Source organism: Dermacentor silvarum, chromosome 1 (genome assembly GCF_013339745.2).
Source record: "Dermacentor silvarum isolate Dsil-2018 chromosome 1, BIME_Dsil_1.4, whole genome shotgun sequence".
Classification (NCBI taxonomy): domain Eukaryota; kingdom Metazoa; phylum Arthropoda; class Arachnida; order Ixodida; family Ixodidae; genus Dermacentor; species Dermacentor silvarum.
In genome coordinates, this window is record NC_051154.1 from 250031307 (window position 1) to 250057328 (window position 26022).

Genomic DNA, 26022 nt, shown 5'->3' on the forward strand with positions numbered 1-26022 from the left:
AGCCCCCTGCCTTTATCTATTCATAGGCACTTTCTTCATTACTGTGTATCTAATCTTCAAACGTGCTGTGAATCGTGCATTGACTAAAGGACACAGATAGTACATGACCATTAACATGCTGGAGTGCCGGAAACACCGCATGGTGAACAGGCTTGATGCCCCAAATGATGGAGTGCAACTAATCAAGCCTTAGTGTTGCAATAGATCCTTCCAACATACCGTAAAAACCCGCGTATAATACGAGGTTTTTTTCTAAATTTTACCATGTAATATTTCTGCCTCGTATTATATGCGAATCCCAAAGTTTTCAGCATAAAATCTGCAGTTTCGGGTTCGTTTTTGCTCACTGCTATCATCATCAAGAATCGTAGCGGAGTATGCGTCATCTTGCGGTGGCGTCGGTAGGCTGCTGCTTTCAACAGGCTCCATTTTGACTACGCTAAGAATTGGCACGTTCGCTAGTCTATCTCGCACGATATCGGGACCACGAAAGTAGTACCCAGCTGCCTTTAAAAGGAAAGTTATTTTAGCTACCGAGGCCATCGGAAATTGCGTCGCAGGGCTGCACTTCAGCGTCACCGAGGGCAGCGTTCACGGCTCTGATGATATCCCAGTTGCAAAGTTGCAACGGCGGCAGATAAGCGCATTTGGCCTTGGCAACGCCGTCGCTTCGGTGGCAGTGGCTCCCTCGCCATCCCTCTCAACTCCCTCTTAGCTCCCCCCACCTTTGACTGGCTCCGTGCATGCCCGCCGCCGCTCCCGCCGGCGCGGCGCCAACTTAGCCCTTTCCCATGCCTTTCCCTGAAGTTTTGTTTTCTGCTGTTGTCGGGAAGTTGGCCGAGACGTCGGCTCGTACAAGCGTGTTCCGACGCGACGGTGAAACGGCGACCTTGCTATTTGAAAGTGAAATTGCCGCCGCGCTTTTTTTTTTTCGTTTTCTTTTTCTCCGCGTGGCGTTGAGGAGTCTATCCTAAGCTTTTGCTCTATGGCGGTGTCGGAGCAATGCCAGTCGGAGGCGCTGCCACGTGATTTGGAGCGCTGCTGAGGGCATTGTCGGTGCGCCGTACGTTCGAATTAACCGTCGCAAATGCTTTCGCGTTCGAATTACCGGCCATTTTTGCCCATAGCAATACACATAACTTTGACGGGACCACAGCGTCAGTTCGAATTAAGCGTGTTCGAAGTAACGAGATTTGATTGTAAATGCTTTCTGTGGGTTTTCCTCGCTCGCATTATATGTGGATGAAAACTTTTTTTTTCGTTATTGCTATCCCCAAATAACACCTCGTATTATATGCGGACCGTATTATACGCGGGTTTTTACGGTATATAAATTTTGTTAATTATATTAACAAAATTGAGTAGAAGTTTGCAGTTTCCCCTGAAGGGCTAAGTATTCAGCACTTTAGAATGTTATCAGAACATTACACAAAGTAAGCTTGGTCGATTTATAGACAGTATAAAGTGCAGTAAACATTTGCTTAATAACTAAACATCGGTGCTATCAAAGATACTATGAAAAACCATGATGCCAAGCAGCCACCCTTTGCTAGAGAAGGTTCCATGCTGTCGCTCCCTTTACCCTTTCGCTGTGCCTTGCCTCCCACATGATCTCCGACATTCTGCGCACACGCATCAAGTTGTCTTGCCTTACTTTCCATGCTAAGGACGAGTCTCACTCATCCAGGTGCTTTCTACAATGAACCGGCGTTAAAGAACCCCAGGTGGTCCAAATTTCCGAAGTCCCCCAATACGGCGTGCCTCATAATCATATCGTGGTTTTGGCACATAAAACCCCATAATTAATTATTTTCTCCAAATGCTCTCCAGGGCACCGCACTAGGGTAAACATTGAAGGGTGCTGCAACCTGAAACAAGCTTCGGGTGGTGCGACTGCTATTTTTGTTTTTCTCTTTCTTTCACCACCTGAAGATGGCCAGACACTGCACACACACACACATACGCCGTGGACATGAAGCCGACACAACGAGTGCAGCTAGAGTGTCCGTATAATTGCTATTTCAATAATATGGTAACACAAGGCGCTCACTCGCTTGCTTTACTGGTGGGAGCTCAAGTTATGGGGCTTAAAACTTGTCGGTAACGTAATGGTATGTGCTTATTTCAAATATGAGGTCCATTTTTATCTCATTTGATTCTAATTTTATGCCTTTCCTTTACTTATTTTCTGTAAAAGTTGAAAAAATTTAATTCTGTGGTCTGACGTGACAAAAACACAATATGAAACCAGGAATCACGGCTGTCGCGGCCGAGATTCAATCACACGCCCACATGCTCAGTAGTGCAATGCCATAGCCACTACGCCAACACGGCAGGTAACCGGAAAAGTTCGTCAGTTCCTCAGATTTCACTAAACAGGGTATTAATGGCTACTACATGATTCAAGGAGTCCAACAAAGCCAACCTTATTGCTCTATCTTAAAACAAGAGTAGCACTAGAACAAGAGTAACAATCACGCTGAAGCCACTGATACCCTGTTTAGTAAAATTTGAGGAACTAATCTTTTGCAAACTTTTCTGAAAAGTTAGGCTACAGAAACCTGCATAAAGTTAAAATCAAACAGGTTTAAAGAAAAAGCGACTACATACGAAATAAGCATATAAAAGTATGTACGTATGAGAAGTTATCAGTATTGTAACTCAGAATTTATTTCATTCCATTCATTCCACTTCAAAAGCCCATGGGTATTATTTAAGCGGGGTCATACATATGTGGTCGACATGGCTTAACAGCAAGGAAAAAAAAAAAACAGAAAAAAAAGACAGGTAAAAAAAATGAAGATTTCTTATAAAAGTTATTGGTCTAAGACCCAACTCTCCCCTTAAAACAGACTCAAAGCCACACCTGTGAGCCTCCTGTAGCGGCGTGAAGCACTGCACATCCCAATCTTCGGGCAGAGGAATTGTGATAACTGGAACAGTATTGAAAGCAGGGTTAATGAAACAAAATACAGCCTTTGAAAGCAGCATCAACAATGCTCTGAATTCACAGCACTCACATTTCTCTTTTGGAAACTCAGCAGGAAGCACAGTGAGCAATGCATTGATCAGCTTGCAGAATCCATGCCAGACCCTTCAAGCAAAAAAGAGCCAGTAAGCATGCAATGTTTTCAAGGCAAGACTGCTCAAAAATTAAATTGTGGGGTTTAACATTCCATAACTGCACAGCGGGTTATGAGGGACGCTGTAGCGGAGGGCTCCAGATTAATTTTCACCACCTGGTGTTCTTTATTGTGCATACGGAGCACAGTACAGGAGGATTTTTGCATGCCGCCATTTCCAGAATGCGGCTGCTGTGGTCGCAATCAGAATGAACACCTCCTCTCTTGTAACATAATAGCCACTTCAAGAAACTCATGCAGTGTTAAATTTTACATAATGCTATCAGGTTTTGAGAGATAGCAGTTTGGAAAATACAATGTGCCCGGAGTCCCCTACTAAGAGGGTACTGCAGTGGGGGACTCGTGATTAATTCTCACCATCAGGGGTTCTTAACCCTTTGCGGTACGGTGTTGGGCAGGGCAAGACAACGCAAGACGGCCGTAGCGGTCCGCTGTCGGGCACCGCCCGACAAGGGGGTTCGGGGGTTAAATTTCGCGGTTTTTCTCACTGCGATTCGTGTGCATGCTTTGTATACACGATGCGCCATCTCTTGAGGGATAAATAAACTTTGTTTGTTGAAGTTTACTTCTCTTTGCTCTAGGGTGCAGCACAATGTTCAGCACGGCTTCTGGATACCAGAGCGTTCTCACTTGCGCGCGGAACAGCACGTTCGCGCGCAATAAACACGATTCGCCATCTCTTGAGGGATGAGCAAACTTCGTTTGTTGAAGTTTACTTCTCTTTGCACTAGGGTGCAGCACAATGTTCAGCACGACTTCTGGATACCAGAGCGTTCTCACTTGCGCGCGGAACAGCACGTTCGCGTGGTTCGCTGAGAAGCATGACCACTTTTTCATAACGTGCGTTTTACGGTGGCGCATTTAGTGAAAGCTTCTAGATGTTTCCATTGTCAATAGCTTTATTTTGAGGCGCACACAGCTGCAGAATCATGCTGAGAAAGAGCAGCGACACCTGCAGTACCGCCACAACCTCTTCCAACAGCTGGTGGGTGACGTGAGGGCTATAGAGCCAAAAATCGGGGCCCGTCTGCGTGGAAGAAGTGCGAAGAAATGCTAGATGGGAGGAGCCACTTTATCTACAAGCTCCCAGGCCGAAATAAAAAAGACTGCTGTTTGTAGCGATCGAAAAACAAACGGAGGCAGGAGGCAAACTGTGTTTTTATGCAAAACCTGCAGTAACAACCCTGGCCTGCACCCAGAAAAATGCTTCGAGCAGCATCACACGCTGCTCAAATATCGGTAGAGGAGTTGCCTGCAGAATGCAAAAGAAAAAAATAAATATCCTATGAGTTTTTCGTCCACAGTTTGTGGTTTTCATCGCGGCGCTATAAACTGGCAAAATAGTTTCGGACCGGGACAGGCGGAAAGTGGGTAAAAGCTTCGGACTGCAAAGGGTTAAATGTGCACCAAATGCACGGTGCACGAGCACTTTTGCATTTTGCCCCCATTAAAATGTGGCTGTGGCAACCAGGAATCGAACCTGTGACCTTGTGTTTAGCAGTGCAATGCCATAGCCACTATGTCACTGCAGCAGGTTTAGAATTATCAGAAGAGTCAAATTACTAGGTGATGCAGAAAAAAAAGGTAAAGATACAGTGCTGCTTTCAATACATTAGCTGACCAATCTTTCAGATTTGAAGGGGACAGTAAGAGCGTCCAAAACAAACGGCAGCCTGAAACAACAAATCTTGAAGAATAATAAAGAAAAAGAAAAAGAAAAAAAGAAAAAAAAGAAAGAGGCAATTTTATTGCCTTTTAGGCTGCCAGCAGCCAGAAAACGGTTATTGTACTTTTGCACAGCCTTGCGTTAAAGTGTGACTATATGTTATTTTCGTGCATATAATACACACCATAAGTTTAAAAAATTTACCAGTAAAGTTGGGGTGCAGGCTATATGCGACTTTTGCCTTAATGGCTTCGCGATAGCACGGCGCGCACTGCCGTGAAGCCACACCTCAAGGCAAGCTTTGCCGCCATTCAAGTTTTGTTATCTCCTAGGGAACCCCACCCCGCGTGTTGAAGCTCCCATCTCACCACCTTAATGGTCGCCCATTCTGCTCCTCTTTACGGCTTGCTATTTTGCATTTAGTAGTTAGCAAAATCTTTAGGCACCAACGTTCAGTACATCGCCAAGCTGCGATCATATGATACGTTTTCCAGCCGCTAGATACCAGGTAAACAAGGAAAGGCGCGAGGCGTGCGCGATCGAGAACAGTAGCCGTCTGTCGCAGCAGCTTCCCCGCAATACTTGGCCTCCCGTCTCACATGAAAACGCTGGCGGTCGCTCAGTCTTCTATCCGGTACCAGCAAATCTCGTCGCGGCTCATCGCAAGTCGCATTCACAGCTATCGCCACCAACCCTACTGCAATAATCACCTTCACCTATCTGTTTTACAGTGTGTGGGGCATAGTGCCGTTGGAAGCGTACTGCACACATTTAGTAGCCAATAACCCAAACGCGCCGCCATTCCCTACAGCAAGTGAGCATCATGTTTTGCTCTGGCGGCATCATATTCTGGCGTTGCCCACTAGTTTGATTTCGTTTAAGCTTTCCGTTGCCATCCAAAAACATTAAGCAATAGGAAAACGACAACGTGTGGCTCGGGCCTCACAGGCCCCACCAGTTCAGCACGTGTCAGCGTCTCATGCTGCAATGATTTGTGCACTGCTTCGCATTACAAATATGTCAATTACAGATGAGTCAGTTAAATTTTTTAGTGACTTCAGATCGTATGTTTTTTTTTCTTCTTTTTTTTGCAGAACAGATGAACGAGGTTCTACTGTACTTCCAGTCTTGCGAACAGTCTTGGATATGGCATTTATGACATGGGTAGGTTATAAGGTTGTGTGGCGGCACTATAGTTGACAATACTTGCCAACTCTTGAAAGTATAGAAGGCTCTTGAGGCCTAGTGACTTCTACATTCTCAGATCAGACCAGAACTGTCAAGCACAGTGCCAGCCACAGCTTTACACACTGACTCCATTACCATATTTACTTGTGTAGGCCTGCACTTTTGTATTTTTGACAGGGTGCAGGCCTTACCCGTGGCAGGCTTATGGCTGACAACTGACTATCACCACTTTTAATCAATCATTCTTGTGGCTTCCGCTGCCCTCGTCTTTTGATGAGCTTGCCTCATCGGTGCCCCTATCAAAGCTCGTTGCCCCAGTGCCAACCATACTGTTGGGCATTCCCGTTCGTTGGAGCTCGACAATGGCCTCGAACAAAACTGTACGCCATGCGTTCAATATCCACGCACTTTTAGCAGCGGTGCCCTTCATGCACCCGAATGCACGATGCAGCTAAACAATGAGCTGCAGCGCAGCCAACAGCATGTATGATCTATGCCGCATGACCCGGCGGGATACCACAAAGTGATAGCAAGGGCTTTCTGTGTTTTGCCTACGGTGATGAGGATGATGCCATAGTTTACAGGACAGTAGCCTAGTGCTATCTAGTAGTAGCCTGCAGAAATTAACCAGTACGCAGCATGACCACAGAGACCGTGTGGTGTGTACTAGCCCGATCTCGGGGATCATGCATGTGGATGTGCACATGTGGGGAAACACCTTTTTCAAAAGTCTCGCGCTCCAATTGGGGGTTGTGGGCCTTACACGAGTAAATATGATAATCACAAGAACAATGTCCTCAAAACTTTATAGGCAGATTGTACTTCATTCACAAAGAAAGTATTGAAATGTACGTCAGGTATATATTTGCTCAAAATAAAGACTGGTGCCCTGCTCAAAGCAAGAGTAGCTAGTTGGCCAAGCAGGTATTCACAGGTACAATGACAACCAATAAGCTGTAACACGACATAACCTCCTTGCTTAGCGACAGGCTGATAGGCGACTTCTGCAAAGAACACAGGCCTCAAAGGCGCCACAAACACCCAAGTCTACACAATACCAAAGCAATCACACGTCAATCTTAGCTGCCCTAAAGAGCCAGGTTTCCTTGACTGCCTTCAAGGGCATGCATGGCTGGAAATTGAACCATCTGCTGTAGAACAACACACACCATTGCACAGAAGGATTAATTGCTTGCCACCAAAATGAAGTCTTATAACACAAAGATGGCACAGACGAAGGCCTTGCAATAGTTTAAGCCACGAGAATCAGGGGAACTGAGTGGCTGACTATTTATAGACAACTACCTGAAGCCAATGGACAATTAAGCCATGGAAAGTGTAGGAAAGCAATCTTGTCACTCATTGCCCAGCGAGGGTTTTGACTACGGCAGCCTTGAGGTAGCATGTGAGGGAGAGTTCACATTGGCCAGTTGCCTGCTTTTAAGATCTTGCACTATATGATGCCTGTCGTTGAAAGGATGTTCTACACAAGCCACTATTGACGGGAGTGGCACTGGCTAGCACTCCCACGTCTAGACACACAGATGCCCAGGAAAGTGGACGAAAGAAGGAAGGAAGAGGGGGGGGGGGGTCATCCACCACTGTAGAGCACTGCAAGTGTCATGCAAAGGATGTAGGCTTGGCGTCTACTGATGGCAAGTTCACATTTTTTCCCCCTTTATTAAGAATACTAAGATCATTGCAAATTTATTTTGCATTAATTATTTCCACATTTCAATTCAGAAAAAAAAAGAACAACAGTTAACTTAGTTATGCTTTGCTTGGCTTCACTGTCTGTTGGCTTCATATGACTGATACAGCTAGGTGACACTGAACTTGTCATGTCAAGGGCCGGTATTTTGTAGCGATGCGTTATGCTTTATTGTATACTAGTCTTATCAACCACCGCTCACGGCCGGCTGATCCCGTTGATAACGTGGGCAGACCGTCGCCCTGACCACTGACCAAGCGCGAATAGCGCGAAAAGGCACTAGCATCAGAAAGGCATCGCTACAAAGGCCAAAGACCCCTAGAATGCTGCAAGATTCACATGCTGAATACCAATACATTTACACATTTAGGGACTCAAACGAGGAGCTACAATGAAATTTTAGGATGCAGAACTTTGCGTTTGCCATTTTACAGCTACGCTTGGACTCTTGGGGTGGTAGCAAGAAATTTGGTGAGGCCCTCTACTCTTACCACCTTCGCTAGCTCTAACACATGTTCAGACTGTGCAGCTAAACTACCCATCCTCAGCCTACAACGAAATGTCACAAGTGTAGCCTCATTGCTGTTCTTGGCTGCCACAGTGCAACTTTTATGCTTCATCTCGTCCGTACAAGGGAAGCTGCTGGAGAGAGAGAGAGAGAGCACTCACTGTGGCTTTCGAACGAAAGGCTCACTGTGCAGCAGCTCCTGTTTGTGCAAAAGCCAGTCAAGGACCAGCTTTACCACAGGCACGCTGCAGCAGTCACGCATGTCTCGAGGGTCCTGGAGCGCATGCATGGGCAGCAGGAAAGCGTGCAACATGCTTGCTGCAAGATATAAAAATACACACTCCAGTAAGGAACGACACTTGGTGCAAAAAAAAAAAGCAATGTTAGAGGGACAGAATGATGCAAAAATAGGCTAGTAAGCACCTTATAATAACACAGTAACTGTCTATATTTTCTTTTGTAACGTTCATTGCAAGCATAGGCAAAAAAAGAACTTGCAAGACAAGGAATATTTTCCTTTAAACGCCACAACCATTCATAGTGACACACATTGCACCACACTCTATCCCTATGCCACAGCAATAACATCTTTTAGATTTGGTCAAACCCTGGCTGTCTTGCTGTGCTGAAGCTACTGCCATCAAAACCAAGTTTCAGTCTAAATAAATGTCTGAAGAGGAAATATGTCAATTCTGTGCCTGCATTTTCTAAACTATGAGCGTAGCAGCCAGGGAACTACCCTTAGCAAAGAACATTTTGAACACATCACATCATTGAAATGAGGGACTTTTTACAGTGAAATGGCAGATGTAACAAAAAATTGTGCTTAATCCTCAAGCACCTTGCATTCATTACCAGTGCCCTCGCTTGGATGATCGAAGAAAAAAAAAAAGGTTATATGAGCAATACTACTACTTCTATGGCAAGAAGAAAAATATGGAGAAAATAGTCGCTGCACATTCCAGCCCTACAGGTCGGTCGGTCAATATTTATTTCACCGAACATCATCAGTGCAAAAGTGGGATGGCAAAAACGCTGCAAATAATGTAGCTTAAAATATCACCATCCACCCAGTGTTATAAAGAAAAAGGGTGGTGTTGAAGCTTGAGGCAGAAGACCCTTGCTTCTTTACAAGGCAAGTGGATGCAACTATGACTAATTTTGCAGCATTTAATGCTTTTATCAAGAATTGGTGAATATTTACAGTGGAACCTCGATGATACAATCACGGCTAATACGAATTTTTCTGCGGTCCCGGCCGCGCCCCATTACTTTGCAACGTGCTAGAAAACGGTTGTTACGAATCGATTTTCGACCCGCGTCGGTTGATACGAATAAATGCCGCCCCACCGACGGCCGCGAAAGAGAACAGCGCGCAGTCACGCACTTTCTCCATTTTTCTTTTGGTGCGGAGGCGCGGACGCGACGCCGGACAGCGCGGAGGCCGCGAATGGGCGCGAAGAGTTCGAAGCGGTGGCGCTTTTGGTGCTTTTGTGCTTTTCCTCCTTTTCCACGTGCCATCGGGCAGAGTGGCTGCCGTGCTTCGGGCCGCGTTCTTTTTTGCGCCATTTTGCCTAGTCGCAGCGAGCTATGTCTACCGAGATACGAACTCAGCTGATTCGCGCGGCCGTACGCCGAGGCGCGGGAGCCTCCGTTGGCGAGTCTTCCGTCGGCTGCGTTATCGGTGCCGATGGCACAGGGCGATTGTGGGTTTCGCTGCTGGAGTCACACGGTGCAAGATAGCGCGGCACGTAATCCGATTATGGTGCAAGGTTGCGCTCGTTCAGTCAGGTGCTCCTCCGTTTCTCCCGCTAATCGCCGTATTTTTCTTGCCGTAGGAGCGCTTCTGTATTCCGAAGGCGTGCTTCGTCCAAAGTTTATTCGCCAAGGAGCGACGATCCATCACTAACCTGGGAGTTCTCAGTAATCCGAATTCTGTGTGTCAAGTGAAGACGCCGGCGTGGTTTACGAAGCAGACAACTGCGGTTGCCATCTTGCCCCTGCCACAGCAGCAACCAATGGAGAGACTCCTTTCAGCACGGCAGCCAATCGGAGGCCCGCTTTTATCAGAGGGCCCATGTGACTACCTATCGCAGACCCGCGCTTCTTTGGTGTTTGTGCGTTTTTTACAAGTTGGCGACGACGGACGAATTGAGAAGCGGAACGGCGAAACTTTGAGCTTTCGAACGATACCAAGATGGCGGCGCTCGGTGGCGGGAAATACGAGATATGGCTCCGTGAACTGCGGTGATTTTGCGCAATTTAAAGCTGTTTTCTCGCTCTGTGCACTGACGAATTAAACTTTTTCGGGCACTTTCAGTGCGTTTTCAGCCAAACCATTTTGATGCAGCGTAGATTAGGCGTTGCAGATACCCAAACGCGTGGTTTTCAAAAATTGATCTTTCTCGCGATTTTCGCGAACTGATCCCCGCGTCCCCCCTTAATTTAGCTAGTTTTAATTGTGTTTCGATGATACGAATTTCGGCTAATACGAATATTTCTCGTGACCCCGCGTGATTCGTATCATCGAGATTCCACTGTACTTGTTTTACCAAAGTAGGTAATTTTGTGACATGCTGCAAAGATGTCAAACTACAGCAATTATTGGTGGGAATACAAAAGCAGCACTTCCCCTTCAAGTTGGGCTTCTTTCTGGTCACACAACATGAGACAATAGCTACCAACAAAGCAAACAAGCATCGGCTGTTTTTCACTCCATGTGTTTTGTATTTCTCCTCTGCAGTGTTGTCTGCTTCACAGGCTACGAGTGAAATCCCTGCCACTTGTAGAGCTGCATGATCGATCACCTCATGGTGCCTATATCAAACCCTGTTCACAAGAACTTCGATATCACATCAATGTGAAACACTGCATTTACGTATGTAATGTCCGCTTTCCCTAGGTGATTCTCTCTTGCTGACACTGCCTCAATTGACAATGACTGCTTCTTGCTTACTGGCAGTAGAGAAGTGCTCCACAGTCAATCTACTTGCCTGTATTTAAGCCTATAGTCCATAGTCATGACAAGTAACTGAAGACTATTCTCAACAGTCGCAGAAATGCGACTCCTAAGTGCCACATAATTATAAACAAATGAAGTTTCCTTGATGCATACTGCTTATAGAGTTTTGCTTCTGTTTAGACTCCCTCTCTATTGATGAGCAGTGGCAGGCAGTAACAGTCAAATTACCGTATCAGTTTACGCTGATGAACTTCTGTGGCGCACACACTGCAAGAGTTTGGCTCTGTGCATGATGTATGATGAAGTGCACACTCTGTGGTCACACATCAGTGCACCATGCTCTACGACTGCCATCTCACGCTAGAAGTGGGCATAATCAGGTGGTGGGCAGGTTAACAAGACATTGGCACTAAGCAGAACCAGTGGAAAGTGAAACCAACACACACTGCAGGGTGAGCCCAGTGTTTCTATGATGAAAGTTCCGACTGACTGAAGCTAGAATAAGCTGTCATATCCTTCCAGTGGCAAAGCTGACCATTGCCCTCTACCCAGTTTTCGTAAAGGTATCCTTTCCATCAATGTTGGTAAATATTTTTTTTTTGACAAGGTTTATTTTTAGTGAAAGTCGCTAAGTGATGATGACGATGACTTGCTTGATATTTACTCTTATTTTTTAATTGTTCCCTTAGACAATTCCCCCTTATTTTTTAAACTATAGCTTCATATTACGTCTTCTGGTGGCGAGTCAATGGTGTGAATGTAAAAAGGGAAAAGAACTGCCGCAGATTTTCTAAAATAGTATCAGATCATAAAATTGTGCTTTGCCTAGAAAAGCAGCTTTGGTGCACCGAGATGGCTCACTAATAAGCTCTTCAGTATGTCTTTAGAAGCAGTGACAAATGGAGGCACATGTATGTCACTTGGAATAAAATGGGGACGAGGCATTTAACTTAGCAAAAGTGCCTTGAGTACCGTATTTTTCCAAAACACAGCTTTTTTCCAAAATTTTTGGCAGTGCATCTTATATATTGTTTTTTTTTTTTCTGGCAAATTCTGAATTGATGTTGATTAGGTTTTTGTTTTTTCAACCTTTACAGCGGTACATTACTAATGATGTGTCCTAAATGTGATACTGAACCGTCAACCTGCCAAAAGTAGAGTGCCATAACGAAAAAGAAAAAAAAAGAACAAAACAAAAATAGGAGAGTGCAAAAAAACCACTGCTCTGCGAGTTTTCAGATCGTGGAGGCAGCGAGGGTTTCGGAGGCCGTGGGTTTTTCGGAGGCCACAAGCAGTAGGTTAAAATGGCTAAGTATGATAGCTGCATTGCTTAGCGAGCATATACATATATTCCCGCTGTACCCACTAGCAATTGTAAAGTCCCGGGCGGGCGGGAGTGCGCGGCGTGGTACGCGGCCTCTCCCCTCCCTACCCTTCCCCCGAAGCCTTGTGGCCCGGTGGGCGCACGTGGAGTTGAACGAAGTTCAGCGAAGTGGGTCTGCGATGCGTGGAGTGCGGTTTTGGTGGCTACAGTCACTGCAGGGTTTTGCAAAGCAGGCCACTAGATTCATCAGCGCCCGAGCACAACAGAAGCAGCGACAACATCGATTCAGAAGCCAAAGGGGATGTCCCAGCGATGCTACCGCCAGAAATTGCCGAACTTTTTGACAGCACGTCGGAAAACGAAGACTTTCAAGGTTTTCAGTAAATGTTTCTCCTGCATTTATGCGGGATGTTTCTTAAAGGGACACTAAATGGAAAAATTATTTCTTCTGTATCAGTAGATTACGCTTCCACAATAACGAAAACACCCCTCTTACCGCGAGAAGCCGCTTGGTAAGCCAGAAAGAAACAAAAAACACAGAGGCGAGTGGTGACACCACCTTGAAGTTCCCGCAGCAGCTCACCGTGATGTCATGGATTTTGATAGAGTCTTCTAGGTCCCAGTTAATTCTTTAGGAGTAAACATTGATTACGTTGTGTTCTAAAGGAGCCCAAGACTGAATATGGCAAGTTCCGCAAACTTTTACTGAACCAACGTGGCCCAAATACGAAAAATTTCTTCAGAAGCCGTGACGTCACACTGAAGTGCTGACGTTGGGGTTTGCGCGCGAAATAAAAAAAAATGAACTTTGAGCTTCATTTTCTCTTCTAATAATTGACATACAGCAGTGTAGTTAACGACAGCAGAGTTTTCGAAGAATACTTTTAAAGTCTAAGTTGATTTATTGTTTTGCTTTAGTGTCCCTTTAACTCTTTCCCTACCAAGGGGAAAAAAGATGTTTTTTGTATGTTACGGTAGATGTTTTTTCTGAAGGAACTACTGCACTCAATATTTAATGTAATACATATACAGAAAGCAAAATAAATATACTTTTCATGCATAAAAGTTTTACTAACGAGATGTATGTCATAAAAAAAAGATCTAAATTGTTAAAATCAAGATTGTGCGATAAAACTGAACAAAGTTTGTAAAGACACGCTTGGTATCTACTAAGAAAAAAAGGTTACAAAAATTATGAGATATACAAAATGTACTGCCGTCTATTAGGTACTATCTCGGAAAAAATCGAAATTTTGCATTGAACAGGTATTCCACTACAAAAATTTAACTGCAAGCACTACAGTTGGGCATGCCAGGCTGCAGCCGCCGATGTTCCGGGATGGTTTGCGTCATCGTCGCTTTCAGATTCAAAGTCCGACAAAAAGTCAGCGTCCTCCGACTTGCTGCTATTCAATGTATTGATAAGATCAGCCGCAGAGGCAGCAGAATCGCGATATCTGCAATCTTCCGAAGCGTGCGCACCGTTTCCGGTGCTGGACATTTTTGCGTTCTGCTTTGACGATCGCGAAACTTCAGAGCGCGTTTAAAAATCACCGCCTGGCGGGTAAAAAAGCGAATTGCTTAGAAAACAAAAATATTATTACGATACCATGATACGAATTTCGGCTAATACGAATATTTTTCATGACCCCGTGAGATTCGTATCATCGAGATTCCACTGTATAGGCGAGTCTTATACACAGGTGCGTCTTATATACTAATTCTTTCTTCAAATCTTGCAAAAAGCAGGGGTGTGTATCATACAACGGTGCGTCTTATACACCGGAAAATACAGTAATTCTGCCAGAGGACTTACTGGCTATTAACGTCACAAAAATGTCTCTGAAGATATTGCCATGACTCCAAAAAGGCAAAGTTGTCATTAAGGTGGCTAAAAACTCCCTAAATTTAATTACATTCTCTCTAAGTGACCAACACTACTTTCAATGAACACAGAGGAGACACGCACCGACTAGGTCGAGCAGGAGGTGTTGGGCCTTCTTGTGCGGGGGGGCGGCGACAGTGCTTGAGTCAGTCGTGCTGGGTGCCTGCGTTGTGCAGTGCTGCTGGCTGAACATGCAGATGGCCACCATCTGCAGCAGCTGCCATGTGTCCAGCTTTTCCACCATCACCAGCGCAGGCAGGCTGCTCGTCAGAGAGCTCAGCACACCCTCGGCTCGGCTCATCTCTGCACCAAGCAATGGTGGCGAAGTGTCTTAGGCAAAAACTCCACAAGAGAGATATTGCAAGGGCAAGGCAGTGTTCCATAATTTAAGTTTTTATTTTTTAACTATAGGTGCGCGAATAGTAATTTTCGAGACCAAATCGAATATCGAATATATCTTTAAATAGTTTTCAAATACCGGACTGGCATTCTTTTTACCACTACTCTTGCATTCTTTTTACCAGGACATTATTGCTAAAAACAATTTTCAATTTCTTGCCGAATTCTAGTGCTATGAAAACAGTGTACTGTTGTTCTTAAAATACAATGTGCTCAAAAAAAAATTTTTTTTTCTACTCCTGCTATTGTATGTGCTTTTGCGGATGTTGAAAAAAAAACAAAAAAAACACCGACCCCGTTTGATTTTTTATTTATTGGTCACTAATATGATTATGATTCTTTCTGTTGATTGTTATTTTCATGTAATCTATTTTTATTTTATTTTATTATTTTCATGTACTAATCCATCTTTTATGCATGTAAAAGTTCAAACATTATATTCATGCTTTGTTACTGGTGCCTGGGTGCATTAATTTGTGTACTTTTTGTATGGGCCCGAACTAGCAAATTGCTAAGGGCCCAGATGCTTTTGTCACCCGTTTTTGTATGCATCTTCCGCAAAGTAAATAAATTGAATTGAATTGAATTCCCTACCGTGCCAATTGGGCATCGTCTAATATAAACCTATCTCCACAGTACTATATTTACAATGTTAGCAAGTTTCTGTCATTACACAGAACGTTATGAAGCATTGCTTGTTAAAAGCAGAAATGGAGCATAGGAGCAAATAAGCAGTTGTTCACATACTGGAGACTTATTGGTGAGTGCGAATGGTAGCAGTTTAGCTGTAAAAGTCTGGCTCCCTGAGCAACGTAGCATGCTCCACTAACTAGTTTCTCGTGTTCTATATCTACTACGACTGCCAGAATTAAATTTGTCGCACATTTGTTCCACTTTTATGCTTGATCACGCACAGTTGGTGATTTGAAATAATCGAAAAATATTCGCATTTATGAATAGTGACTATTCGATTCGACCAAACTGAATAGGATAATATTCAATTCCTTACTCAGAAACTTGCAAATATTCACACACCCCTATCTTTAACTCGGTGTCCATGTGGCAGCCACTGAACAGATATTGACTGTGCACAGACTGCCACACAGCATTGAGGAAGAGGGAGGGAAGCTACTAGCAGAAATGCTGTTGGGACAATAATATGTCTTCAGTGCAGGTTGAAAAGGTTACTGTTACTACAGCAGAACTTCATCAGTATTTTTATTCTTCTCCCAATTTGAACACCTTGGTGTACACAGTCGGAGGAAATGCATTTCGATGAGCTGAGCCTCCGTCACTTCAATGCTAAAAGTGCCATGCCTGGCAGCTCGAAAGTCCCATTGAAGTAGCAACAGAGGCATTGGATGTGGCATTGCAGCCAATTACAGGAGTGGGGAGAAATATATGCACAACAAAATACGGCCTTACACTTAGTCTCACTGGATAGAAGAAGGCTCTCTCCTTCAAAAGGAGAGGGAACCTGTTGTTGAAGTGTGCACATGCAATGCTGTAAATGTCGCTTTGTTGGCCCCTGCCATCCACGATGCCTCTTTCATCTTAAAGGGCCCCTAAACAACCTCCGATATTTTTTGAACATTTCAAGTAAACATGTGCATCGACTTCAGAATGCCGTCACGATCAACGATGCCAAACGCGGCAGCGCTACATGCCGTGGGCGCCGTGGCATGTAGCGCTGCCGTGCTCCTCTTGGAGAGGAGCACAATGCCGTGCTCCTCTCCGGGCCTTTCCGGTATCCCCAGCGGTCGTCGTGACCTCACCAGGGTGCATCTGGTGATGTCAACGGGGGCGACGGTGTCGATTAGTCGAGCAACACCCTACGACTTCCGGTTATAACCTGCTAGCAGGTACAGTCGCCAACCGATTTCTTTGGACTCCGAAAATTTGGACTTGTTGAATATTCCGGACTTCATAAATGCATCGTCAGGGTTCCCATAGAGCTAATGCATTTTCGCAACCGATTTTTCGGACGAATTTAGGCTCCTAAGTTCGATTTTCCGCACTAAATCACTCGTTCCGAGCCATGCCACCACCTGTTCTTGAAAGCCGCCATGTTGGATTTTCCGCTGGCTTGCCCAGGCTTGGCTTCCAGTGGCCCGCTGTATAGCCTCCAAGATTGGGACACGATGAGAGCGTGTGTCATCCTCCGGTCTCAGAGACCATACCCCCTCTTCCTTAGCTGACAAAACGCTCTAGGGGACGGCAATTTTTTTCTTCTATTCGGTCAGTACTATCGTCATAATCACTTTGAGAAGTCCGTTTTTATTATTATTATTTTTTTTAATTTCGGCTGATATTTTTCACATGGTGTGCGCGCCTCAAAGACAGGTATGGCTTCGCATTAGTGTCATCGGCACCACCTCCTGTGCCTTCGCGAGAGCCAAGTAGTGCGGCGAGAGCCAAGTGGTGCGAAGTGTAGCTTCCGCAACGCGCCTTCGCTGAGCCCCGTTACATTAGCAAGATTACACTTCTCCGCTGGACTATGCGCCGAATGGGAATGAATTATTGAAATCAACTTTATTCAAGGTCCTGCCAAATGGGAAGGCCGAAGCGAATGACGCGCTGCCGAGCTGATCTCGGAGGCCATGTGCGAAGTAACGGGGCTTGTTTCTTCAATCTCAATGGCAATCTCCGCTAGCAGAGATCGCCAACCCAGTGACGCTCTTGTTGACTGTATGCGGAGACGACGTCAGTCTTGCGCAAATCCAAGCAAATCTGATCACCTCTAAGCGTAGTATGAGGCAGGGCATTATTAAAGATTTTTTATGCCACTCTAAGCCTAATAAATTTTCTTTTTTGGGGGGAACAAGTTTTTCAGACTGTTTGATTTTTCTGATTATTTTTCGGTCCCTGTGAAGCCCGGACAATCAGTCGGCGACTGTACGCGTGCTCCCTGCTCTTTCTTATCTTGCTCGCTTGTGCGCACTTGCGAATCGGTAATTACAGCCTGCAACACAAGTGCCAAATCGCTCGCGTTCCAACACAGTTAAGCTTAGCGGTCTGATTAGCTGCGTGAACAGAGTCAGACAGTGTTGGCCTTCCTAGATGTGCGCGCAACACAGGGTCCGTAGCACCACGCTTCGCATGAGCACGGGCCGGCATGGCAGCAACAGCGGGTAGCCGAGAAGCGCTGAGTCGCGGCTAAGGCCTGTCCACGTTACCGGCACGGTAACTCGCTGCATGCCGTTTGCCATTCGACGGCACTTTGGTCGCAAACGGCGAGATTTCCTTGCCATAGAGAGGATAATACCGGGACCCATTTGTGCAGCAGCCTCACCGCCACTGATCACTGAATGGCGCCGATATCGTCGCTAGGCCTTCTCCGGTTCACTTCAGAGCTAAAGCGGACGGCGCTTCGGAATGAATCGCCGACACTCACAAGCCGCTATATTTTCCTACCACTGTCGTCGCTCTTTGCAACAACTGTACACCAAGAACAAAATATGCTGATATTAGCGGCGCCGTCGGCTGCGATGCGAGCACAGCTGAGCTGGTCGTATGCCGTCGGTAGCCGTGCACTGCAGCAGAGCTCGACAAGTATCGGAGCTCTCGTTCGTGTTTAACGTTTGACAGTGGATATAGTTTTTCATACAATGTACAATTTACGCATCATTTTATCTAGCAGAAATTATTTTGCTTGGAACAGAAGCTGCAGCCGATGTTTTCGTCGCTGGTGGCGGAGTCGCGCAGCTTCGCGGTCGTCGATTGGCCCGTTGATCGTGCTGCGCGCGGTGCGCCGGCCGAACTCCCGTCTACTTTGGACACCTCTCGCGCGGAAGATGTTCTACGGCACTGGAGGCCGTCTTCGCCGTAGAAATGATGTATTAATAACCTCGACTATACGACGCAATTTTATGCCGACCTGCCTCGTACGACGCCTCTCAGGTACCGTCCGTGGGGGGGGAGGCAGAGTTCTAAGCAGACGTAGGCTGGCACATAAGCACACTGCAGGCGGCAGCTAACGGGGGGTGTGCAATACCATATTTACCCGAATGTAACGAGGGGCGACCTCCCAGTCATGTGAAATAACCAAAATAAAATTGCTAATGTAACGCGAGATGATCGGAAAAAGAAATGGTACCTTTATTCAAGGAATCACAATTCAGAAACGTTCTCTTCACTCATCATGGTCGTCTGAAGAGGAAACGGAGCTTTCCTTGGGTGGTCTTCTCTGGCAATTACTTTTGCAAAATTTTGCGTGACTCGGCACTGAAAGCGTCCCCGACAAGTGTTTCTGGCGCAGTCCTAAGCTTGCAATCAGCGTTAAGAGAGGTGTCGGCAGTATACTTCGAGGGTGCCGGGACGAGCTGAGTCTCGCAAAAGCGAAACTATCTCCAAAAGTGATTGTCCGAGAATTGTCATCGTCCGTACCGACAAGCTTGTTTGAGATTTAAGTACAGTAGAACCTCGCTGGTACGTTCCCACTTAGTACAATTTCCCAGCTCTTACGTTCGCAATCGCGAAAAATAAACATAACCCCAGTCGTATGATACGTTCTGCAGTGAAAAATTATCATTCAAGTGCGCAAAAAGGCCGCTCTCATGTGCTTGTGAAGCGCTAAGTGGCAGACGGCCGGCGTGCAGCTTCTCTGCAGTGCTCAATTTCCTCCTTCCGCGACTTCTCTGCATTGCTCGTTCGCCCCCGCGGCTTCTCTGCAGTGCTCAATTTCCCCCCTCCGCGACTTCTCAGCATTGCTCGTTCGCCCGAAGTGACGAAGCGCGGCAGCAGCGGCGAGCGAATTGACCTTTGCGCTACCTCGCCCCTCGCTTCAACGCGAACTACTAAGCGACGAAAACAGCGCGCGGCGGACTCCCCGTCGCAGATCGCTTTCGAAATAGGGCCAACGCGATCGTATAGCCGAAGTGGATCGTCGCAGAATAGACACTGTTTCAGTCCACTGAAACTCTTCCGTGTTGCTTTGCTGGCGAAAATCCTCTCCTTCTGTTTGCGCCAGTACCGCACGCAAGTTTTGGGTTCTCCGAATGGTACCGCAAATTTAGTGCCGTACTCGATTCTAATGCACAAGCGCAGTACACTCTAGTGCGGCAGGAGCCGCACTAGAGTGTACTATATTGGGGGTGTGGGTCCAACGAAGGCTCCCGCTGAGGCTTTCTTTATTGAAAAGTTGGTGGCGCCACCGTCACTTTCTCCCGAATAAGCGGCCCCGCACGCCGGCCGAACACTTGTCGCGTCGGAGACCCTACCGCAGCTGCATGGAGCTTTTACAGGTGGATACTCGGTGGCATTGCAGATGACACTGTCCTATTCAGCAACAATGGAGACGAATTACAGCAAATGATTGAGGACCTTAACCGAAAAAGTGTAAGAGTGGCGTTGAAGATGAATATGTAGAAGACAAAGAGAATGTTCAATAGCCTGGCAAGGGAACAAGAATTCAGGATCGCCAGTCAGCCTCTAGATTCTGTAAAGGAGTACGTTTATCTAGGTCAATTACTCACAGGGGACCTTGATCACGAGAAAGAAATTTACAGAATAAAATTGGGTTGGAGTGCATACAGCAGGCATTGCCAAATCCTGACTGGGAGCTTACCACTGTCGTTGAAAAGAAAAGTGTACAATCATTGCATTCTAGCGGTGCTAACATATGGGGTTGAAACTTGGAGGTTAACAAAGAAGCGCGAGCACAAGTTAAGGACCGCACAAAGAGCGATGGAACGAAAAATCTTAGGACTAACGTTAAGAGACAGGAAGAGAGCGGTGTGGATCAGAGAACAAACGGGGACAGCCGATATTCTAATTGACATTAAGAGGAAGAAATGGAGCTGGGCAGGCCATGTAATGCGTAGGATGGATAACCGGTGGACCATTAGGGTTACAGAATGGATACCAAGAGAAGGGAAGCGCAGTCGAGGACGGCAGAAAACCAGGTGGGGTGATGCAGTTAGGAAATTGTGCAGGCGCAAGTTGAATACACTAGTGCAAGACAGGGTTAATTGGAGATCACAGGGAGAGGCCTTCGTCCTTCAGTGGACATAAAATATAGGCTGATGATGATGATTCGGTGGCGGTAACACTGGTGTTATTCCCCACTGATCTTTTGTAAATAAAATGGAAAAACAGCGGCGGAAAGAATGCAAACGACGCAACAACGAGGGTGCATCGAGCAGATGACAGCTACTCAGCCCGTGAGCGTGCCTCAGCCAATGAGCGCTGCCGAAATAGCCGGAGTCAACGTTTATTGGCCAGAGATTCAGAATAAGGCGACGGCAGCGCCGCCACAATTTCCACGTTTTTTTGCTTCACCCTTGGCGCTTGCCAAGGCGTTGGCTGGACCCTCCCCCAATCTAGTACATTTCAGCCGTACTAAATTAGCTGTACAGTCGCGCCGCTTCTGCTGGTGGCAGCTGATGCAAGGTTTATTGCAAGGCTACACGCTGCTCAGTAGTGCGCAATTCGCGATAGCTGCAGTCGGTAGTGGTAGCATGCAGCCGAGCATGGCGTCAAGGAAGCGCAAGCCTTTGTCGATTACGGACAAGCTGAATATCCTAGCAGTTGTCGACAGGAACCCAAAGAAGAAGCGAATCGACATAGCGAACGAACTTGGACTGCCAGCTTCTACTGCGAATACCGTCGTGTCGAAGTGGAAAGATATCGAGACGAACGCCATGGTACTCAGTGGCGCAACAAAGCAAGCTCGTGGAGCCCGTCATGGGGACCTGGAGGAGGCGTTATTGAAGTGGTTTAAACAAGCGCGGGCCTCCGGAGTTAACTTCGACGGCAGCGTGCTTAAGGAGAAAGCACTCGAAGTTGCTGATGTTCTTGGGATTAACAACTTCACCACCTCCAACGGGTGGACAAGTCGCTTTCGAGCTAGGCATGGCATCCCCTACCGGCAGGTGAATGGGAAGGCAGCTAACATGAATCTGGCCAACTTGATGAGTGGTTATCGCTGCTCCCCACCATAATTCTTTTCATCCACGCGACGTTTACAACGCGGATGAACTAGGTCTTTTTTTTTTTAGTTCAGCCTAGCAAGTCGTTAAGCATGAAGGGCGAGTCCTGCCACGGTGGAAAAGTCAGCAAAGACCAAGTAACTGTGTTGCTTTGTTGCAACAAAGACGGCAGCAACATGATGAAGCCGTGGATGATTGGGAAGGTGAAAAACCTGACATGCCTGCAGAACATCGCTCGTCTGCCTTGTGTCTACAAGAACAACACGAAGGCGTGGAAGACTTGTGAACTTTTTGAATGCTTCCTGGGTTACCTTGACGGACGACTCGGATGCAAGGGGCGCAGTGGCCTGCTGTTTTTGGTCAACTGTGCTGTCCATCTGAAGGACACGTCATTCCTTCGCAACCTTCGTGTGGTGTTTCTACCAGCAAACACGACCAGCCACCTGCAGCCTCTTGACGCTGGTATTATCAAGAACGTCAAACATTTGTACCGGAAGTGCATTGTGCGACGCTTTCTCGCTCACGTGTCACGTGGCCAAGGCCCCAGGAAACCCCTTATCACTTCTCGACGCGATGCATTACTTCAACACTTCTTGGGAGAGTGTGAAGCATGAAACAGTTAATAGCTGCTTCAAGAAGTGCGGCTTTCGGCGTCAGCCTGCAGCCAAGAATATGGAGCGCAGCGAGGACGACCCTGTGGCGTGCAACTACGACATGGATGAGGAATTTTCCACTGGCACCGATGTGCCCTTCGCCGAGTTCGTCGCGATTGACAACGATGTCCCAACTTGCGAGCCACAAATTGTCGCCGAGATCGTAGCGGAGGTGGTGGGGGACAATGCAGCGGAGCTGGTGGAGGACGAGGCACCTGAAGACAGCGACAAGAACGAAGGCTTGCGTCCACCGGCTACCTTTGCCAAAGCCCTTGCTGGCCTGGAAGCCTTACAAAGCTTCTTTCGCACGAAAGACAACGAAATGGACAAGGGTCTGCAATGTGTGCAAAAGGAGTTGTTCCTATCCAAGGGTGAGACGCACCAGCAGAAAATAACTATGTTTTGCAAGAAATAAATGTTTTCTGCCCTTGCACCTCAATATGGGCTTGTCAGCTTCAATTTTTCCTGGATTCGGATCATACGTTTTCCCGGATCGTACGTTTATTTTTCGCGTAGTTTTTTAAAACGTATGAACCAGGTTCTACTGTACTTCTTAAAAGACCCACAATCATTTTATTTGGGGTCAGTACCAGGCCACTTCATGTTACACAGATCCTGACTGGCTTTGCACTTAAAGTGGGCCTGCCGCTGGTCCCGCCATCCGCAAATCGCCGACTCCTTCACGTCAAGACACCAAGCCACGGCGGACTTTCCCAGTCCCTTGGCCATCAAAATTGCTCGTCTCTCGAAGCGACCGTCATATCGAATGCACTGAGTCGCCATAACGTCGCGAATGAACGGAGTCGAACCGCAAAAGGCCGTAGGGTATTGCAGCATCGTAACCAGTCACAAGCACAGCGAAAACAGCGTCGATTCCAACCAAAAACAAGTTCTGACTTTGGTCGACTTGTCTATGGATTGGATCAAGACGTAAAGTTACAGGTTGACAACACAACGCTAAAAATTGTGGGATTTAGAATATTTGCTTTAAAATGGTCAATTTTGCCGTTATTCGAATGTAACGCGAGGGTCGAGTTCAGGTAACGAAAATCATGAAAAGAAAAAACTCTCGTTACAATCAAATAAATACGGTAACTTTTTAATTCATTCTACTTTCCTTGGAAGCAGCACAGGTTCGTGCCGCGGGCTTGCTTTTGTGGCGGTCTGTACCCGTTTTTGGGGCAAGACTGAGCGTCACTGCCGATATTTTTAGTTTTTCGATTACAGTAAAAGCTCAATGATACTAATCTCACGGGGTCACGAAAAATATTCGTATTAGCCGAAATTCGTATCATCGAAACAATTAAAACTACTGTCAAATCTCGATAATTCGAACTCGAAGCGGCCCGAAAATTTGTTCGAATTAAAAGGACGTATTTTTGAAGTATTCGTGCACCATAGCACGATGCACGAACGGTGCGAGTCGTGAAATATCGCGGCGCGCAAGTCCATAGCAAGCGCGGGCCACGAAACTGTCCACGCCGGCTAACGGTCGCTTCCCGATAACGACAGAAAACGAAGCTTCAGGGAGCGAGCGGGCAGCGCCGGCACACGGGTGCGCGCGGAGACCGTCGAAGGTGAGGGAGGAGGGCGGCAGGGGAGCGGATTTGGCCGCGTCAACTCCGCCGCTTCGGTGGCTCCCCTCGCCCTCCCTCTCAACTCCCTCGTAGCTCTCTCACCTTTGACTCCGTGCACGCCCGCCGCCGTGCTGGTGCCAGCTTATTTTAGCCACCCCCTGAAGTTTCGTTTTCTGCCGTTATCGGGAAGCGAGCGTTTGCGGGCGTGGCAGTTTCGTTGGCCCGACTGTGCCTCCGCCGCTGCTTCCCTCTGCGCTGCTGCCGCAGCGTGCAAGGTCAACATGTGACTAGAAAATAGAGGAGAATGGTTCACTGCCATTTTATCCGCGTGGCTGAGACGTCGGCACTAGTGTGTGCTAAAATACGGTTGTCTAGAACACTCTAGTCGGCACGTACACGCTTGTTCCGGCGCGATGCAGAAACGGTGACCTTGCAATTTGAGAGAGGGGGAAATTTCCGCCGCGGGTTCTTTTTTTTTTTCCCCCGTTCCTTCGCGCGCGGCATTGAGGGGTCTCTCCTGAGCTTTTTTTTGCTCTATGGCGGTGTCGGAGCAATTCCGGTCGGAGGCGCCGCCGCATGATTTGGCGCGCTGCTAAGAGCATTGTCGGTGCGCGGTATGGTCGAAATAAGCGTGTTCGAATTCGCTTGCTTCGCGTTGACGTTGAACGAAAGCACGTTTTTCATGATAGTCTCGCTGTGCAACAATTGTGCTCCGTTGCGAGGCCTAGCTCCTTAGCCAACTCCGTCCGCTTCCTCTTGGGATCCTCATCGACCTTTCGAAGAATGTCAAATTTCTTTTTAAAGGAGAGTGCTTTCCGCTTGCGAGACATAGCTCGCTGCGACTAGGCTAAATGGCGCAAACACGTAGAACGCAGCCCGAAGCGCAGCAGCCACTCCATCTGACGGCTCGCAGAAAAGGAGGAAAAGTACAAAAGCACCAAAAGCGCCACCGCTTCAAACTCTTCGCACCCAGTCGCGGAGTCCGCGCTGTCCGGCGCCGCGCCTCCGCGCCAAAAGAGAAGGAGAGAAAGCGCGTGACTGCGCGCTGTTCTCTTTCGCGACCGTCGGTGGGGCGGCGTTTATTCGTATCAACCGACGCAGGCTGAAAATCGATTTGTAACAACCGTTCTCTAGCACGTTGCAAAGTAATGGGGCTCGGCCGGGACCACAGAAAAATTCGTATCATCCGGAAATTGGTATTAGCCGTGATCGTATCATTGAGCTTTTACTGTATACGACGCCTGGTTTATACGACGGTTTTGCGTGGTCCCCTCAGAGTCGTATAATTGGGGTTCCACTATACTTTGGACACCTCTCGCAAGCGAAGGCCGCGTTTCGATCATCAAACGCGTGTAACTCTGCTATTACGGCACCATTTCAAAAAATTCTTTCGGCTACGTCTTCGTTGTAGACTCGTGCACAGCTGCAACTCCACAACTAAATTTCGACCTTTGGGTGGTTTAGGGGCCCTTTAAGAAAAGGGAAGAGTGTGTCAAATAACCAAATGCACAGGTTTGATGATAGAGAGAGAGAGAGAGGAAAAAAAAGAAAAAGGAGCCGGAGGGTGAATGTAGTAGGGAGATTGTTTAGATCAGACAGAGAGAGGCCAATGCCACAGGAGAAATGCCATCTTATATTTTTGAAGACAACCAATTTTAGATCTACTCTCAGCAGCCCTACATTGAAAGAGTTCTCCATCGGGTTCTCCATTAAGAGAACCCAGTAAAGTTTTCCAAATGTGGACAGTTCAGCAAACCAATTAATTACAACACTAATTAGGTTTCAGCTCAAATAACATTTCAGTTATTTTTTTTGTACAAATATACTGTCCATGGCCAGAAATAAAGGTGAACAGGTTGTTCTAATTTTCCTTGATGTGGAACTGTGTTTGAGCATCACAGGGTTAATGTTGACAGTGAAATGGAAATCAATCCTGTAATGAGCAGTGACAAAGTGTGCACCGTGAATGGCAGCATGTACAATCAAAAGTGATCAAAGTGATGACAACGCGAGCCACAAAGGTTCTGTCAAGGTATTAAACAAGTGCACCAGAGTGCAATGGAACCTGTACTCAATG

General features: G+C 46.8%; 1 protein-coding gene across 3 annotated transcripts in view; it reads right to left on the reverse strand.

Annotated features, from left to right (window-relative positions):
- Positions 1 to 26022, reverse strand: part of LOC119437041 (nonsense-mediated mRNA decay factor SMG7-like) — a 114034-nt gene that overhangs the window by 67676 nt on the left and 20336 nt on the right. For all 3 annotated transcript variants that reach the window (XM_037704113.2, XM_049660242.1, XM_037704112.2), the window contains exons 10-13: positions 14472 to 14690; positions 8378 to 8534; positions 3021 to 3094; positions 2867 to 2933 (exon numbers count right to left, since the gene is read on the reverse strand). In XM_037704113.2, coding sequence (XP_037560041.1) covers positions 2867 to 2933; positions 3021 to 3094; positions 8378 to 8534; positions 14472 to 14690 — 517 coding nt within the window. The remainder of the gene's footprint in view (positions 1 to 2866; positions 2934 to 3020; positions 3095 to 8377; positions 8535 to 14471; positions 14691 to 26022) is intronic.